The sequence below is a fragment of the Convolutriloba macropyga genome, chromosome 12, assembly GCF_964194025.1.
Source record: "Convolutriloba macropyga chromosome 12, txConMacr16.3, whole genome shotgun sequence".
Classification (NCBI taxonomy): domain Eukaryota; kingdom Metazoa; phylum Xenacoelomorpha; order Acoela; family Convolutidae; genus Convolutriloba; species Convolutriloba macropyga.
This window is the reverse complement of record NC_134479.1, coordinates 49,251,803-49,270,911: the sequence shown is the minus strand read 5'-3', so window position 1 is coordinate 49,270,911 and position 19,109 is coordinate 49,251,803. Positions and strand designations below refer to the sequence as shown.

At 33.9% G+C, this 19,109-nt stretch overlaps 1 protein-coding gene across 2 annotated transcripts; it reads left to right on the top strand.

Annotated features, from left to right (window-relative positions):
* Positions 1-504: 504 nt before the first annotated feature.
* LOC142351035 (uncharacterized) lies at positions 505-18,052 on the top strand. Of its 2 annotated transcripts, none has more exons than XM_075403096.1 (8): positions 505-1,573; positions 1,982-2,462; positions 8,529-8,736; positions 9,076-10,127; positions 10,659-10,997; positions 11,337-11,561; positions 16,303-16,548; positions 17,234-18,052. In XM_075403096.1, exons 2-8 carry the CDS (start codon positions 2,322-2,324, stop codon positions 17,846-17,848), a joined length of 2,826 nt encoding a protein of 941 aa, XP_075259211.1. In that variant the 5' UTR covers positions 505-1,573; positions 1,982-2,321; the 3' UTR covers positions 17,849-18,052. The 2 variants fall into 2 exon arrangements, with proteins under 2 accessions (XP_075259211.1, XP_075259210.1); XM_075403095.1 differs by having other exon boundaries at positions 505-1,579.
* The last annotated feature ends 1,057 nt before the right edge of the window (positions 18,053-19,109 follow it).

The window sequence follows — 19,109 nt, the reverse complement described above, 5'->3', positions numbered from 1 at the left end:
TTTGACTAGCAAGTCGAGGATGTGAAGTGTGCGATCAGATAGAGGCATTCAAAATGAACGGTGATGATGAACGGTTCTTGTGTCATTGCCTCTCTTGTAACAATTTTGCCTTTTGAAAGTAAAGATATTTGCTATTTTGACGGTACAGTCATGTGAGAAATTAGTCTCGTTTGTTTCCTGTATTTCAGCTCGAATGGGGTCAGTTATGCCAATTGTTAGTGGATAGTTAGCAATTTTATTGTTGGCAAAATTTCTCCAGAATTTCCCTTTCCCAACTTTCTCAGGTATGGTTTTCTTGAAAGTTTTGGGATATACATCATTTTATTATTTGGAACCTGTAGGAATTAACATTGATATTTCTAGAAATTTTTACTTGGGTAGTTTTTCACGTATTTGGTGAAAAATTGAGTTTCAACTTCGCATAAAAAATCTGACATTTTTTGGGAAGAACTTTTGCACTGTTATTATGAAGCATGATCAATATTGTAATATTCGTCAAATGTTCGGCCGACTGATGAATTCTGCTCAATAAATATATCATAAATCAGCCATGTTATATTTACTCAATATGAATTCTGAAGCGTAAAACTGAATATGCTCAGTTTACTTTTGTACGATGAATTGTTTGCAAGATGTGTTGTTAATATAATAATAGAGCTAAATTTGAATTGAATCGAATCAATGTTTGATCGAAGTTTTTGTTCCTGAAAGTTCGCTGTCGAGAGATTTCTACACACGTTTGACCATGAGTGGTTTCAAAAATGTTTTCAAGATGCGAAACAAACCAAAGATTTCGAAATTACAGAATTTTTAGCTGTCTAATTAGCCAGTTTTTGTTTTATAACATGGTTTAGGCGAACAGCGTCAATTTTCTATAGATATTTGTTTACCTTACCGACCAGCTATAAAGTTATAATTTGATAACCATTTCTTAGGTCATAGAACAGACTTATTAGTGTCCAATTTTGTTACGATTCGTTCTTTTTATTACATGTCAGCTGAGTTCAAGAAATTGATCTACTTTTTTAATTTCAGATTTATGAAATGCTAATTTTCATCTTGACATTATTGCTGCATAATATTGATGCTTCACGTACTAGAAGTGACTTGACTGCGTTTTATTTCCGTCAATAATTATTTTCGTTAAATATTTCATTTAATACCGCTTGCTTATTTCCGTTGCTTAATTTTGGTATAACTATAAAATTACCAAAAAAACTACTGAATTATTACTAATTTGAGTGTAATTCGGTGTAATTGAGTTCTGATTATCAGAGTCTTATTACAATTCCAATGCTTATGTTGACCAGAAATACACTGACATCGAACTCGTCAAAGTTATGGCTAATTCACTCATTTTGAAATCGCTATAAGATCAAGATTGAGATTTCTGAAGTCCTCAAAGATGTCTAAATTCTGCAAACAGATTGTTGACAATGTGGGTTTTATACCGACTGATTAAGTTATCACATGCAATTGATTTTGTGAAAATGTCGGATGAATTCTTCGGTTTGGATGTTAGTCAATTCGAATCTCAATATCACATGAACACAGTTTGGCGCTAGTGAAAATGGCAGACGTACCAAAATATAGAAATTTTATTGCTGGCCAATCACAATCGAGAAAATAGGAATAATGTTTTCTGATTGGCTGATTGCTCAACAAATTCCCCATGTTTTAAAATAGGATATGCGCGTTAACGTAAAATTGCTCAGAAATTGCGATAAGCCGAAAAGGCAAAATTATACTTTTTTGGGGGAAACTGGTCTCAAGTTCGGTTGTGATAGATTCATATCAAGTCCTACGGGCCGCTGAGGCATGGCCATGGCCCGCGAGGCATGGCCCGATGCGGTAAAAATTATAATCTAGCATTAGGCTATGTCCAATTTAGGCTAATTGAACGCATAAAGATAGTGTTTTAAATTTCTCAACCAATCACATTCGTTGAAAATTCTATATTTTGGTACGTCTATTTGTTAAGACGTCACCACACAGTTTATATCAAGAACGCTCTTATCTTCATTTTATTTATTGCGACATAGTGTCCTACATGGCTAAATGAGTTTTCCCACATTGATAGTGTAATTGAAAATATAATACGCGGGCAATCTGCTATCGTAACTATTTAGTACAATTTACCTGGGTAGAATTTACCCCTTGGTCAATGTGTAATGATTGTAATTCATCAATACTAGCCTTCCATTACAACAGTTTATTCTGTTCACATTACCTGAATAAGTTTTCGTTTCTGTTCACGTAACATTATTATCCGTTAACTGGTTGCTTTTTGTTGCCATTATTGTATCAATTGTGACGTCAGAATGTCGAAGCGGGCGAACTCGACTTTCTACTGCACTTTGAATACTCGCAACAAGTATCAGTCTCACTTCAGAGAGAGTCGAGGGGGCTTTCCGAGTGAAGAAACTCCGCTGTCTTGTGCAAAATGTGTGCTTACTACTCAGGTAAACCATTTTTTCTTCTTGTGGCCCGGTTAACTTAAATGTATAACTCGGGTTCAATTTTAAATGTGGAAATATTTCATTGTTCCTACCCCCACTTTAGTTGGGAGGGAGGAACTATATACTCGAATGGGTTTTTTTTATTGGACAATTTTGGCCGATCGATATATTCATCGTAGAGAGTTCTGAGTGGTACAATTAACAAGCGCGTGCATCCTAGAATATGGAATAAAAAAGATTTTTTCGAATTTTGTTTTTTACAGTGAGTTATCGAGGTTTAAAGTTCTGTGAATATTCGACAGTTTTTATTCATATTATCAGTAATTTTTGCTAAAATTTGGCACAAATTTATTAGTATAATTTAAATTAAGTCAAATATTTTAACGGCAGAGGGTTATTGTTACCGTTAGAAATAGCAGAGTGTTGCAGAATTGTTTCTTTGGCTAAAAATTTTGATAAAATTTTCCAAATTCAGAATTTTTTCATCAAAAATTGCACAAAATATGCTTTTTTGGTCCAGTTTGTTTACGTTTGCGAAAATGCATGCCTAGAAAATGCTGACACAATCTCTCTAAACGCCAAAAGAGAGCTAGTTGAAACTCGATGCCCTATAAAAGTCTTCTGGAGTTAAAATTTTGCCGTTTTTTGCTAACTTGTTAATTATACAAAATACATCGTTTTTTTTTAATATTTGAAGTATTTCACTAAACAATTGGTCTAATCCGGAAACATTTGGAACACTTGGGTGGTACGTTGGGCGCGTGGCAAAATCTGGGATAGTTTTGATATTACCATGGATTCTTACAATTAGAAATTTTTAATTTTTTTTTGGTACTGTCTTTTTTCAAAATATTTTGCTTCTGTTTTTTAGTGTTAATTACTGACAAAAGTTTTACTCACGGCTGCATCAATCATTAATAACAGCTCCCATTTACATAAAAATGGGGCTGATTGTAGATATAGTTTTTTTTCCGAGAACCTATTGGTTTTTATTGCTTTCAATAAGAGTTCAAGTGAACTTTAACTGAATTATTGTGTTTTGCCTTCAATTGTTACTCTTTTTGCAGCCTTATTACTAAGTCTAACCATTTAAAGATCCAAATGTTTTCATAAAAAGGTGTCAGTGAACCTTTACCATGCATTCGGTTGTTACCTAGTGTCTCTTATGTCATTGAATGTATTTGTTTTAAGGAAATTTCGGTGATTTCTTGAACTTGTCATTTTTTTTACTATATCTGTAAACTTTTAGCTTATTCTGAGTAAATATAGGTCAAACCTTCTTTCTTAAAGAACACACTAATTTTGTGGTTGACTGTTTTAAAATAACAGTTTCTCGGTTTTGGTACTACGAGTTTTGTACAAATTTTTTTGATATTTGTACATAATTGCCCTTTGCTGTTGTTTTTGTTTGTTTGGTAAATTGTCACATTACTTAAGCATCTAAAGGAAAAAGCTTCACAATATTTGTAACTGAACCCAATTTGTATACTATAACATGGTTTTAATGGCTGCGGCACCGTTCTCTTGCAGAAATCGGTAGTTTTTTATTTTTGCCCTCTATTTATTGGTAATTTTTGTTGTTGTATGCCAAATGTTGGGTAAATAAAGGTCTCGGTGGCAAACTATAAATACAAAAATGATATTAATAACTGATATTGGTATATAGCTACATTTGTTAATGTTTTAAAAATTTAATAGCTTCAACACGTGGTGTGGTTTCGTAAAATTGTTTGAAATTTTTTGGTTTAGCCTGTATTTAATGTTATTTTATTGTCTTATGACTTAGTCTCACTAATAACACTTATTAATGACTACAATTTGTCTTTATAACGTTTTCATTTTCCTCAAATGGTCTTTGTTCTTGGTACAACCAGTTCTCATAAAATATTCGTGATTTTTGCATATTTACCCATTTTTGTAGGTTCTTGTTTTCTTTTCACAGTATCACAATAGTGGGCTGTCCTGTGGTCATTTAAAAAAATGCAATCAAAAATTTTTGGGACATCGTTTTGGTGCAATTTTTTGTGCAACTTTTCGTTTTGCCTGTATTTATCGTTCTTTTTGTAGTCGAATGACATTCTGGATAATGAAAGCTCTCAATTGCTCTTTCTGTAGGTATAAGATAATGTTGCAATGATTTCATTTGGTGCGTAATGTTTCTAATCAGTTTGACATTAATTCTTTTCAAGAAAAGCAACGTTTTTTTAACCTTTGCCCTTTTGCTAATTTCTTGTCTACTGGTTACCAAGACACATTGAGGGAACGTCTCATTTTTTTCTAATGAAGTACAGCTTAATCTTCTTTTGTATAAGTTTTATCTGATGCCATTTTGATTTGGTTAATAATGGTTCTCAAAAAAATGGACAACGAGTTTTGGTCGTAATTATTTGATTTTGATCTCTGTCTTTTCTGGTAGTCATATGGTAAACACAGGTCTCATCGGCCTCTAAGGTGTATTGTTTTATTCGCTTTTTAATTTAAACGATATCGTGGTATGTTTTTTTTCTATCCCATCCTCATTTGGTAGACAATTAACAGAAAAATTGTCTACCAAATGAGTGGGGTCGGAATTTTATGTGCGAACGCACATTACCGAGCCTCATTGTATGTTTTTAAATTAGAATTGCTAAATGCTTACTTTTTATTTTCCTTTGCAGCTTGTTGGCTTTACAACCGTTGGTTTATTACCTGGCTAGTTTTGAGAGTTTTATATCAAGTCCCATCAGAACCTGAGGCCTTGCCACGGACAGAAAATTAGTAATTATCTTGCTTTGGTGTAATTATGCTTACAATTCTTTCCCTTAATTTGAAATTTTAATTAAAATATTGGCTATGCTTTGTGCTTTTTTGGCACACTTTTTAAAATGTAGGCATCGATTATTATTATGGTCTGATTTTATCAAAGAATCACTCCAAACGCCTCAGTACATGTACTTTTCTGCTTTTGATCTAAAAGTAAGCGTTTTGAAGTAGTCATGTTTATCTTTCAATAATTAACTATATGTAATTAGTTTTTTAATGTTTTTGTGTAACTTTTTTTGAGTAAAACTTTGAATCTGATCATATGATGTATAAGAGATCATCGATAAATGCGGCTCACATCTTAAAAATGGTATTTGTAAAAACATGGAAACGATCTTTCGAAATGCAACTTTTAGTATATACGTTGTTGCTTATTCGCTGTGTATTTTGAAAGAACTTGAAATGGTACTTAATTATATAATTAATTGTCTTTCATTTGAGTTTATTCAAAAACTGCAAGTTTGGACAATGATTAAATTATGTTGATGTTAATATTTTTTTTATAAAGATAAGATTTTGAGAAAAAGATAATTGAAACTGGCCATTCAAAACAAAATTGGGTATTGTATTCAGCTAAATACGAAAAATTGCCCTGCTTGACATTATCTCCTTTCCAAAAAATGGGAAATTATTTCCGGATGAATATTTTATGATTTACTTACTCCGAGCACTTTAAACCGAATCGGAAAAAATTAAATTTTTCAATCCTCGACTTTTTGGTGAATTAGCAACTTCATAGAACCGTGATGTTTTTGCCTTCGATCTTGACCGATCGATATATTATACGGAGATATACAATTGGGCTATCATAGAGAGCTCCTGAAATTTTGATTCCATCCTAGATGAGCTATAAGAGTTTTTTGCCTTGAGGAAAGAATAAGCCTAAAAATTTTCATTTTCCTAACGTTTCGTTTGCGTTTTTGTTTAAAATTTTGATATACTGTATTGAGAAATTCATGTCTTGGATTTGCTAATTTAAATTAAATTGAATTAATAAAAACTACTGCAAAATGAGAGAGGGAGTTTAGTGCGGTTCTATAGCCCTAGAAAGTTTCTCGTAATCAGGAATAATAGTCACTAATATAACCATTTTTGGTATTTTTTCTCAAGGGAGCATAGACCAAAGCATTTTCAAACCGTGTTAATGATCTCATTGGTTAAATTTTTTCACCTGTACACTGATTGTTCAAAATAGTCTTCACTACTGTCTCATCTCTCTCAAGAGTTTCCTTTCACACAGATGAAATAATGCTAGCTAATAGCCACCCTCAGCTGCATAAATGGCAATTTTTTAGGCTTTTTCTGTTTACAATCCAATGAATTGTGAAGATTGTTTTGGCTATAGTTTTGTAAGAGTAAGTGATTTTTTTCGTTTTCGTGAGTTTTTGAAACAATTAAAGCATAGGAAAATCCTGAGGTACATTTTTCGTAACGCCAAATCAAGTACATACAATTTTGTTTCATTTTAAAATGTTTTTCATTTTTGAATTTTTTAATTATTTCTTTCATTTTTAGGGATCATTGAATTATGTTTAATTCTCGTGGATGAGTTAATAAGTTGCTTTTTGTCAGCTTAGGTAATTAATTATGCATCGTTTTGCAAGGTTAGTTAATTTTTATGATGTTATTTGAAAGCAGAAAAGCTATAAAAATCTGCGTCTTTTTAGTGACTTTTGTTAATATCGTGTTTGTCAATTCAAATTGGGCAGTGAAACTTTTCTCAGTTCTGAGCTCTTAGCTGGGTTCCTGCGTAGATTTTAGCAAAGCTTTAATGGTTTCGACTTTAACAACGAGAAACTTTGGAGAGTTTTAACTATATTTGGTTTTCTTTTCAAAGATTTTGACTTTTCTGGCAAAGTTATCTTCTCGTGTTCTTGACTTAGGGGGAATATTGACTCTTTTTATTTTAACGCCAAAAGTATCTGCTATTTGAATGATATGTTTGATTAGTTTTATTCAGTTGACAATTGTTTTTGGTTGGCTTCTAATGGTTGCTTGGTAACTTGACCATGTCAGATTTTTAAGCTTTTCTAAGATTTTTTTTCAATTTATCTCAATTTTTTCAAATTGTTTGACCTTTCAATCACCTTTAAAACTGACTACTTGACAATTGTGTACTTTTCTCAAGAAAAAATTTGTTGATTTTGAGACTAACAAGCAGCCTAATTTCCCCCTTACCAATTGTACGTCTAAATTTTATAGATCTTTTAGGTACAATGATGAAGTTTCAAAATCCTCTATAATAAATGAGAGAGCTACTTTTCAGTTATTCGTCGTCTGAATGTAAATGTACATGAGTTTTTGCTACTCATCTTTTCAATCCGGGAGCCAGTAGTGAACGTTATGCGGAAAAATTGTAAAATGAAAAATATTGTGATAGTAAAGCCAGCTTGTCCTAAAGAGCTTTCTGTTTGAAAAGGCGAGAAATCTCACGTAGTTGTCATTTTATGCTTTTTTCCCGTAATTTCTCTTGTCCCTTGTAAAGTTTATTTTGCGTCAAGATATAAGATTTCAATGCTGCAATTCTTTTCATATGTTCTTTTTTGAAAAAGAGTATTTTGAAGAAGATTCCTTCTGAAATCAAGTCTAATTGAATGAAATTATTTAGTTCGGTCAATTGGACTACTACATAAATTTTAATGTTGAGAAAAGTAGTTATGTTTTCTATTAAACATAAGCGTCTTTTACGATTTCACTGTGCATTATTTCTAACTGTTGAATAAAGTTTTGCGATGTTTCCTCAAGTAATCGATAATATTAATTATTTGATAGAAAAGTTTTTTACAGAAAAGTTTTCGAAAAAAGTTTTTTTTGTAATTTTTTGCTAATTCATTGCAAAAATTCGTTATTAGTGCCATGAAGGAAAAGTGTTTTTACTTATTTTTGGTCTGACCCATTCGACTTTTCGTCCTAAAAAAACGGGATACACAGGTAGCGCCCAGCATTAAGTTCTCATAGATCCTTTCAGCTCACTAGTCTCCAAGTATGCGATTCACAGAAACTCAGCCCCCCTTAATTCCCACCCCTGTACATTGTTCAGGACGTAAGCAAGTAGCATCGCGCCGCCAAAGACCCCCACCACCACACTTTGCACGCCTCACACCCGTTCAATTAAGCTAAATCTAGCCTCACAAATCCGTAGCTAGCTACTGAAGAAGCCAACCGCTCGCTGGTCGTTTGAGGGCAATTCGCCCAACGTTAGTCGGTTATGTTTGTTAAAACGTGCTTCGAACTTTTCTGGTCCCTCTCATCGTGCGTGTGTTCTAGGGAATCAAAATATCCGGCTATGTCATCCTGACCAAATTCCGAATATCTCTACTCAGTATGGACAAGGCAGGTGACTTCATTCCGTGTGCTGCGAACTCTGTCAGCTTCTATGACCCCAGATTGGACATACTCTTACCTCAAGTACACCGAATATATCTAGTTAAACAGGACCCAAATGCTGCCGCAATAGCCGAGGATGATCAGACAGGCAACTGTTTCTCACCTATCGCTAAGTGCTAGGATGCGGGCGTGGGTTCGAATATCAAACCAGCTTAATCTCGAAATTGTTGACTTTTTTGTTTTTAAACCTCTTTAAGCTTTATAGATGGCATCTATTCAATGGTGGACCATATTTTGGAGCTAGTTTTTGACACATGACTTAATAACTTTTTCAAGCAATTTTCGAAAACTGAAAGTAGCGTTTTGCTTAAAAAGAACATTTTTTAAAAAATTTAAATTGGAATTTTTAAAAGTGAAATACAATTTTATAAAATAAATGTATTAAAAGAATAATTCTTAAAATTAGAAACAGTTGCTCATTCTACAGAAATGGAGAAAACAGTGACGCCAAGCGTAGAAATGCAAAAGAAGCTCAATTTAGTGTGGCTCCCATTTCCAAGTTCATACAACTTTCAAAGTCTCGACTTCCTGTACATGCAAATCCAATGCACAGATTTCAACTCTTTATGCATTGTGTTCGACAAAAAAGAACCGAGTTCTGATTTTCTGAGTAATTTATCAAACCTACTTCGTTACGATAGTCCGAGCCCATTTCATTACCTGTACAATTCGTCAGTATTGTATAACTGCCCTTATTTCGAGCAGTCAAAAAGTTGCGATTGGAATTTGTTCGAAGATATCGAAGATTATAACCGTTATTTGGGCTACTCGATTGATTTATCAATTCGGATATCCCATTTGCTACCAATTAATTCATTTGTAGGTTACTGTATCTATAGATCTATTTTGACAAAGTTTAAAAATTTACGAATTCCCGAACGTGAGTTGCAAAATTTTCCTCGATTTTCATTCCATTTTGGCCGCAAAAATTTCTTCAAGTTCATTTTTCGTTACAATGTTGGAAATATTGGCCACGAAGGCCTGCGTTCGAAACTGGCCTTAGACCCAAATTCACCTAGCAGTTTTGAGCTCTCGATAGATATATGTTCGATTCTCGGTGACATGTTCGAACTTGGCTCGTTAAGTTATATTTATGAGTTGATTTCGGAATTTGTTCAATTCCGAACAGGCAGAACGAAGAAATTCGCGAAATTGGCGATCAAACATTGTCGGTCTATTTTTGACCAATCCGGAAATGGTTGGTTTTTCTACCTTAGCCAATGTTTAACGTGCGCTGCGGACGTTGCTAATTCGATATTCACCTGCACTAAACCGCTAATTACAGTTATAAACAGTAGTAATAACAGGAATAGTTATGATTTGTTAATATTAGTTTCATCCTTATCGCAGATTATGCTTTCGCCCAGTAGTAGAACTACGAAAGGGTTCATTGAACTGATTCAGAAGGACTGGATTGGCGATGATTTTTATTTTCCAGGCCAGTTGCCGAGGTTTGTGGACAGCAAGCCAAAATTACTGGTGAGTACTGCCTTCTTTTAGTATTAAGTCCACGTCGGTAAGAATAAAAGGCAGATGTACGAACCAAAGATGTGCCAAAGATGTAGGTCTTTGAATCTGTGAACTTCTGCAATTCTGGACCTCTTCGCAAGTACACTCTGATCATAAAAGCCTATGGGTACCTAAAACTTTATCAGATTTCTATGGGTACCTAAAACTTCAAATACCTAAAAATTTATCAGATTTCTATCAACTTTTTCGTGATATCAACTTTTTCGTGATATCAACTTTTTTGCATACAAAAGAACTAATTTGTCCCATACTAGGGACAAAGTTTTTCTGAGCTGAGAACTCAGTTCTATAGTGTACATGCATTTTTCGCTTTTTTTAAAAAAAAATTATGTATCATGACGTCAATATTATTGCAGGAGGGCAAGTGTCTGGCGATGATCTTTAGTTGACATACTATTGTGCCTATATTATTGATGTCTCCTACTTGAAAATAGATGTCAACTGGAATTGTGAATTTACATGTGTAACTGAACATTTTAGAAGCGTTACCTCGAAAAGGTCGAAGGCACAATCAATGGAAAACGTGTGAAAGAATTATTCAGGGCATCTGTTATCACAAACAGAGGAACTGACGATCATTCTCCCCGCATCCAAAATCAACCGCCGATATTCCTTCTTTTCCTTGACTGTGTTTACCAGCTGACCAGACTGTTCCCAACAGATTTTGAATTCACTTCAGTGTTTTTGTGTCAAATCTGGAATTTGCTGCTAACTGGTGCCTTTTCAAATTTCATGGAACCCAAATCATCTTCGAACGTGTCAAATTTGTGGTTGTGGATTAAAAATTATTTCGATGATTTTGACTCCAAGGCTTTCAAGGAAAGATGAACAATTGTTTCCTTTCTAATAAGCAGTGCTGTTCATGTCAGGCGATCCTAGAAAGATTTGCAATTACGAAAAATTACAATTGAATATTTTACAATTGAAAAAATAGAAGTTTTTGCGAAACATTATAATCAAATAGTTATTCACTCACATTGATCAAAGTTTTAAACTAAGTTTTGGGTTGGCCCCCGAGAAATATGGACACATAACCCTTGGATTGCTATGAAAACCCCAATTGGGCGATTATTGTTTTAGAGGAATAAGAAATTAAATCCATTTTTTGTTGAAGAGGTGAAAAAAAAAGAGGTGAAAGGAACTAATTGCTCAAATCAGAACCCGCTGTTCGGCATGTGTGTGGACTCAGATAGAAAACACAGTCAACTCTCGTTTAACCCTGTCACTTATGACGTCAGAAATTTAGAGATTTGGGACGATTTATTCTTCCAACATCACACAGATTGTAACAGAGTGCAAATGGTAGATGTAGAGTATGAACTGAGGAAGAAAAGTGAAAAGAAGAAGCCAATTCCTGTTCCCAATGGAATTGAGAGATTGAAGGTCAGTTCAGAATGTCTTATTAATAGCAACAAGGTGATAGCTGTGGCTATTATTGGCCTTATTTTGGTTTTTCTAACGACTCGAAGGGTATTGATTTTCTTGAGGTTTTTTTAACGAAGTCATTTTTTGTTCTTGCGCTTTGTTGAATGAAGACTTTTTGACTTTGAGTAGTATTTTTTGACTTTGAGTCTTTGAGTAGTAATAACGAACTGTTTTAAGCCGTGTTTTTGTCGATTTAGCTCGTTATGCCAATGCAGCATTCGTATGAAAACATGGCATTGATAATACAGAGTTACAGTAGAACCTTTCTCTCAAACTATCGATAATCAGTTATGGCCAAAATCTTTTGTTTCGCTTGCACTGCCTTGAGAAGTTTTTTCGAAGATTTTAGCTAATTTTTCTTAGCTGTATATCGTTCTTTTTTTGCTGTTGATTTCATTTATTATAATACAGTTCTGAGATTAAGACGGAGTTAATTTTATGGTGGGTTTGGATTTAAAACTGGATTTTTTTGTCTTCGATTTTATATCTGTTTCCTTTGTTTCTTTGATAAATTTTTATTTTGTAATCGATTGAAAATTTTTTATCAAAGATATCTTCAATAGGGGAGAGATATCCTCAAAAGATGTTCAAAGGCCAAGGTTAAAAGATTATTGTATTGGAAGCTTTTAGTTTTTTTAATGCAGTTCTTTTTGGATTGAGATTATTACCTGTCATATGCTTTCCCAATGTGTCTTCGAGTTCTGAATCTTTAGAGACCTATTGTATGATTTTATAAGTCTTTTTTTTTAGCTAACTGCAATACTATCAATGCGTTTTCTCGCCGTTAATTTTTTATCAGATATTTTAGTTATCTCATTAAATAGAAAAATTTTATCGAGAAAAAAGATAGAAGTTTCTTAGTGAGAGATTCACATTCGACTTTCCTCACTTGACTTTCCTCGCTATCAAAATGACTTTTTGAAAACTTTAAGGAGATAAGGTTAGCTGAGTGTGTCACTATTTAAGGTTGTTTGAGAGCAACTAATGGAAGCAGCAATAAGTTATACAGATTCTTAATCAAAGTATGACATCTGAGCAATTAATAATATGAAATTTCTTTCAGTAATTTACTACTTTTGAGACTGCAGATCTACAAATCCATCGCGCCTCTTTTCTGACAATCTGACAGCTATGTTATTTTAAGTGCCGCGGAAAGAGTCGAAGCCCTTTTTGCGATAGGATTGCATTCGTTTACTACTCGAAGATGAGCATTGGTATTCTCCCACATTAATTCAGTTTCCCTCAAAACTTTTTCAAGTTGTTTTTGTAGATATCACAAAACCCAACGGTTGGGTATACAATTTTGTTCTCAATAATATAATTGGAGCAAAAGATATTGGTCACCTTATGGGTAGACAAGGTATCGACAAAAACAAGTTCTTTGGATATTTACCCTCAAATTCTTGGTATCTATACTAAATGTTACTTCAAGTCACTGCCGAAGACTGTCGCAGCTTGTGAAGGCAATTTAAAAACAAAAAAATTGAAACGATTTTAAATCACGATTTTCAACTTTGACGCGTGACTTGCTTCACTCACTGCTTCACTCACTGAATGGATTTTTAATTCTTTCCACGCATTGAATTACACAATTTAGTCAGCACGGTCAATGTTAAAAGAGAAAAATCAAAAGAAACGGGATAAACCGAAAAAGACCGGTCATTAAGTCATAGTGCATAGTGCATTAGGTTATCAAAGTTTAGTAGAGCGTTTAGTAGCTGAAATTAGTATTAAGCTTAATAGCTGCTTTCAGTTTAGAGTTAAGTGTAATTTTATAATCTAACTGAATATGTTGATTTTACACACCAAATAAGAACACTTTGGCACTTAAAGAAATTCTGTCAATTTCTATCTCTTATTCTTTAAGCAAGTTTTCAGTTTTTACGAGATTTTTTTACGTGCCGCATATTCAGATGCTACTAAAGATTCTACTACATTTTTTCTCATGGTGCTCAATTGTGTTTTCCGAATACCTCATTGAGCTGCTAATTGTTTTTATGATTTTTAGATTTTTTTTGGAAAATTATTGCATTTTTTATTTCGCCCGTAATCGCTCTCGAACGGCGTTCGAAGCAATTATTATAAGGGTGTGTATCTCTTTATCCAATTTTTTTGCTGGACATTTTGTGTGCTTTTGCTTATTCATTTCTTGACTTCTTGGTTTTTTTTTGCGTGATCTCAATTGCTCTCATTCCGAATTGTTTTTGTAAAATAGAGTGCTTTTGAGCAATTGAGTATCACGGACGTTATGGCATCGTGGACAAGATGTCTGGTTGCTAATCTAGAAGTCGGTTGTTAAAATCCTTGTGCAGCCGGTTTTTTTGCACCCATGAAGCTGCACCACCTCTAAATTAAATTCCCCTGCGTGCCGTTCGAGAGCAGTTCAGCCGACGTTAGTGAATTTTTGTTTACTTTTGTTTTTTCACGTAACCTCTATAATGGAAAGTCCATTGGATTTCTTATGAAGCATGAATGTACCGATTAAATATTGTAAGTTGAAAACTAATGTTTTTTGTAGCTTTGATTATTTATTTGTTCCATTTTTTAATGAACTTCTGAGATATGACCGCATATGCTCTTCCTGTCGTCTCAACATTTAGTCGTCATATTACTGGCAAGTCTTATTGTTTTTCCAATAAATCAGAAGTCAATTTAACGCATGCAGTTGATAGTAAATTTTCTTTGCGATTTTGACAACGTGTTTCAATAAAATAATAATTTGTTTGTAAATGACCCTTATTTGTTACCGTATTTGTCGTGGTGTCACTGGATCTCGGTAATAACAAATTTTATTGTTCTTTATTAAAACAAAATTAGTTCAATTTCTTTTTTCATTCATGCAGATCATAGTTGTTTTTTGCTTGATCTCCGGTTGAATTAAAGAATTCCTTCGTTTGCTAATAAGTTTGTCACTCTGTCCCTTAGTGTTATCAATAGATGAATGTTTTTTTTCTGATCTTCTTCTGTGTATGTTAGGTTAAGCATTAGTTTGAAATGTAATTCTTTATTTCGTTATTTCTGTTATTATAATTTAAATTTCAGCTTTCCTATTTTATTGAAGATCATTTGATCAGGCGTCAACTTTGGACTCTCTTGCGTGGCTTCTACCACCCCGCAGCTGAATTTGTTTGCGTGAAGTCTTTTTTTCTTGTGTTTAGTATAGGTTTTCAAGTCATTCATTTCGTTAATTTTTGGCATATACAACTTACCTCGCTCAATGCAATGACTTCTGTGCTCATTTCTGTCTTAAGTTGAAATTTATAGTGAATAGAGCTCATCCAATTTTTTTAATTACAATGCTGTTTCAAACAAGTAACTGTTAACTAACAATTAACTGTTTCAAACAATTAACACATATTTGTTTGAAATTTGATGTGAAAATTGGATAATTTGAAATCAGAATCTATTTGGATTGTATTAGTGCTCTGTTTTTGTAAGATCTGTTTACACATTGTTTTTTGAAGACTTTGAGGATAAGCAGTTAAATTCCAGGGGCATTATTAGAATCCTCAAGCCTTTTCTTTCTCAGTTTTTAAGAAAGATGGAAGGGCTTTAGTTGACATTAGTCACAGTTCATATATAACCTGTGCCTATTAGAATTGTTTTTTGTTTATTTTTTGAATGATATATTTTGGTAATGACACCTGAAATACAAAACGATAAAAAGAACTCATTTTTTTCAAATTATTTGCCAAGATATTTTCAAGTTATGCAAATTTGTCAAGTTTTTCCATATTTACGGCCCATTTAATTTGCTCTTGGTTAATGCTTTGATGTAACAGCAGTAAATTGGTTTTGTGATATTACTTTTTGTGAACTTTTTAATAATTTTTCCTTATGTTCTTCAATAAGGAAGAAAATACTTTCTCGTTTTTACCAGTTTCTCTCTTAATTGACAAAGAAGGTACCAGCCAGCCTATGAATTAATTGTTCTGATGGTTTTGAAAAGAGCAGTTTGGTTTCGTTAATTTTTTTGTATCATAGGTTTCTTTGTGTCATATTTGTCTTTGTAGATTTTGGCATTGCAATTTTATTATTGATGACATTGTTAGCAAGACAATTTAGCGAATCTGAAGTGTTTTCTTGCTAATACATGTCCTTTTTTGACAGTTTTTGTCTACAGCTGCTTGTCATATACATGTCAAGCGAACTTTTTGTAGGCGCAGTTTTCTGATATTCTTTCTTGCATTGTTGACAGGAAGTCTAGGTATTCTATACCATACTACCAAAAGTGTTTACAGTTTAAACGCTATTGTTTTTGTTTTTTCTCTGAATTTGTTAAACTATTTTTTGTCGCTTTGGCTCATGATTAGGTAATTAATCTGAGCATGTAATTGATTTTCAAGCTTCCCATTGAATTCTTTGAATTGTATTTGGCGACTAGTCCTGGGGTGCGTTGTCTTTAATCTTTTGTTCAAGTAGCAAGCCCTAACAGTCTGTTTCGCGGCTATTTTCCGGCTATTTTCTTTAAATTGGGGCTGTTCAGCGTTTGGCGTTCAATCTTTCATTCCATAATACATTTTTTAAATTCCCTACGACTTGCTTGATCAACCATCTTAGATGTGTTGAGACATGTTGGATGCAGTTAATTTGATTGGCAATTTTTTACCCTGTTATCTTGCATAACAACAACAAAGCAAGTTTCCTATTATCATTATTATGGTCTCCATAGATAATAAAATTTACTTGCAATGTTTAGGTAATCGACACTTCGGCTGACTCGGTTCGCGATATGGCAAAGTTCATTGACAATGTTGCAAATGTGGATCCAAATCAAGACTCGGACAGTGACGGAGGGACCTACCTCAGTCCAGACTACGAAGATATTACTGGCTATTCGCAGTTCGAACGTGGTTCCAGCAGGAGCATGTCTTTTGGTTATGTGAGTGGGGTCAAAAGGACACTTGTGAGAGTCAACTCTTATAACGATCAGCTATCCTTCATCGTAAGCTGCCAACTTATGTTGTATTCTGATCTTAAAGCTGTGATGCCGAGGCGTTTTATACTTCTACCATGTATAAATTTTTATATGACTTTTGAATACCGTGGAAAAATTATTAAATGCCGTAACAAATACTTGTTTGCGTTTTTTTTCATACTTTTTGTCACCTGAATATTTGGGTATTTTTGTACGCACCTACACCAATCTTAGTGGGGGCTTTTTAATTTCATTTTTATTATCATGCATATTGGTTTGCCCTGTAGTGGCAGAAATTTCTTAATCATTAACGAATAAAATCAAACCTTTGTTTCACTTCAAATAAAGTGAGAGTTAGATAAAGATAAAGATAGTTTTTTTCTGCTCTGTGAATCAATCCATTGTATTAGTGGCCATTGATGGAAGGAAAAGTTCGATAAAACTAATCATCACAAGGTAAAATTCTTTTTGTCATTTTGACAAAAATCTTCCTTTTGTTCAAATTCAAATTTTCTCGTGCATATTTTGCAGCATATTCTACATTTTTAGTTTTATATTCAATCATAAAAATTGGGGTCTTTCGCATTATACAATAAAGAGGAGCGTGGTGCAGTAATGGGAAAGACCCTAAATGTTTTTTGATGATAGTATCGACTTTGAGCAATGCATCTTCCAAGGACAATCAATAGATAGATTTTAATGATGATTTTAGGGTGATGACGATTCAGACACAGACGATGCCTTAGCCTCCCCCTCTCCCATGAGTGAAAGGAAAAGCAGTCGAGGCTACGGATTTGCTGAAGTTCCAACTCCATCATCCTCAACTCAGTCAATATCCAGTACTCATTCTTCAGTATCAAGAAAGAACAAAGAAACGAACTCTAAATTTTCACCCAAAGAATCGCAAAAATTGAAAACTAAGTCAAAGTCAAACTCACCTAATGCATCGAATGTTAAAAGTGCGTTCTATACCGAATTGAGAACAAAAGTCGAAGTGGAGCAACCTTCCCCTATGGCTTCCAGTTCTAATTTCAATTTTGGCGTTTCTGGATCCAAGCCGGCGTCAAACTCTCCAACTGCTTCAAAACAGGGTCGTACAATAGAAGCCCGGCTAACTGGACCGTATTCTCCAAATACTTCAAGTTATCCGAGTTCTAGTTATTCCTACGATCATTACTCGAGTACCCGGATTCGCGGCCCAACTGTGGAAAGCGATAAACGTTCTGAAGATTTCGCGGATGGTTCCTACGAAAGTCGCGATAGCATGACTAGTAGCAATAGTGGTGGTTTTGTCAAAGTCAAATTAGATTTAGTTACCAAAATGTAATTTATAAATTTATGACATTGAGTTACACCCTCAAATTATAAACCAATACGCTCTAAAAAATTTTAATTGATTACTAATTGTCCTCAAAATTTGACCTCATTTGTTGTATTGAGGATTTCTATTTCACCCCATTTAGTGTCTTTAAAAAAGAATTTATCAAATCTCACCTAATTTAGTCAATTACTAATTAAAGATTTGCTCTGATCTTTTCAAATCCACTTGACAAGTTTTAAAATTGACCGAGAAGCGAATTTTGTAGCAATTATATTAGTCATGTGGTCTTTCTAATATAATTTTTCGCTTGACGAATTTTTCGTCTAATCTTTTTTGACTTATCGGCCCCAAAACGTGATAAACAGTTAATCCCGGTGGGCAATAAGATCTTTTAAGAGCCTCTCTGCTTTCTAGACTCTAAGTAGGCGGTTCAGCAAAATGGTTTTTGAGGCAAATCCATGGTGTGAAGGGCGGTTCTTAGAGTTTGACTTTGACTCCGATTCACACCTCCTCACATAGCCTCGCGAGCCCCCTCCCCCTGGGACTTGTGCTCCTCCTTGTGCTCTCCCCTCCGCCACGTTCACACCACGCCGTCCCTTCAATTAAGCTGAAGCTAGCCTTCCTAATCCGTAGCTAGCTACTGACGAAGTCAGCTGCTCGCCAGTCGTTTCAGAGCAATTCATTCGACGTTAGTGGGTTACACCAATTTATTGTTCTTCCAATATTTCAAAAATGATTTTTCAATGTGATATATGTCATGTGATTTTTTTTCGATGCGCATTTTTGAAAAAGACAGGAGTCTAGTTTTGTTTGAAATAAAAATTTACCATTTTAGTAACCTTTTGAAAAAGAAGACAACGAAAAAGAAGCTGTAGGTAGATCAGCATATCTTAATTTATGAAGAAAATTGGAGTTTTTTTCAACTTTTTAAAATGATTATTTCGACGTTTATCACGGATTGTGAATTTCATGCTCGCAAGTTTCACCAGAGTTTGTCTTAACTGGAATAACATGTTCTTTTTGGGTTTTTTTGAAAGAAAAAAGCCAAATATCTGTAAAAGGAGAACAATTTTCTTTGTTTAGTTGGTTTCTCTTGCAACGATTTCGTCGAATATGGGGGTTTCTAATTTTAATCTTGTTTTTACCGGTTTTTTAAGGATTTTTGTATTCAGGGGGCAACTGTGAACATACTTTGTCACCAATTCTCATAAAACGTCATGAAAAGGCTATAACTTAACTGTTTGAAAGAAGTGACGGAGCAGGAATG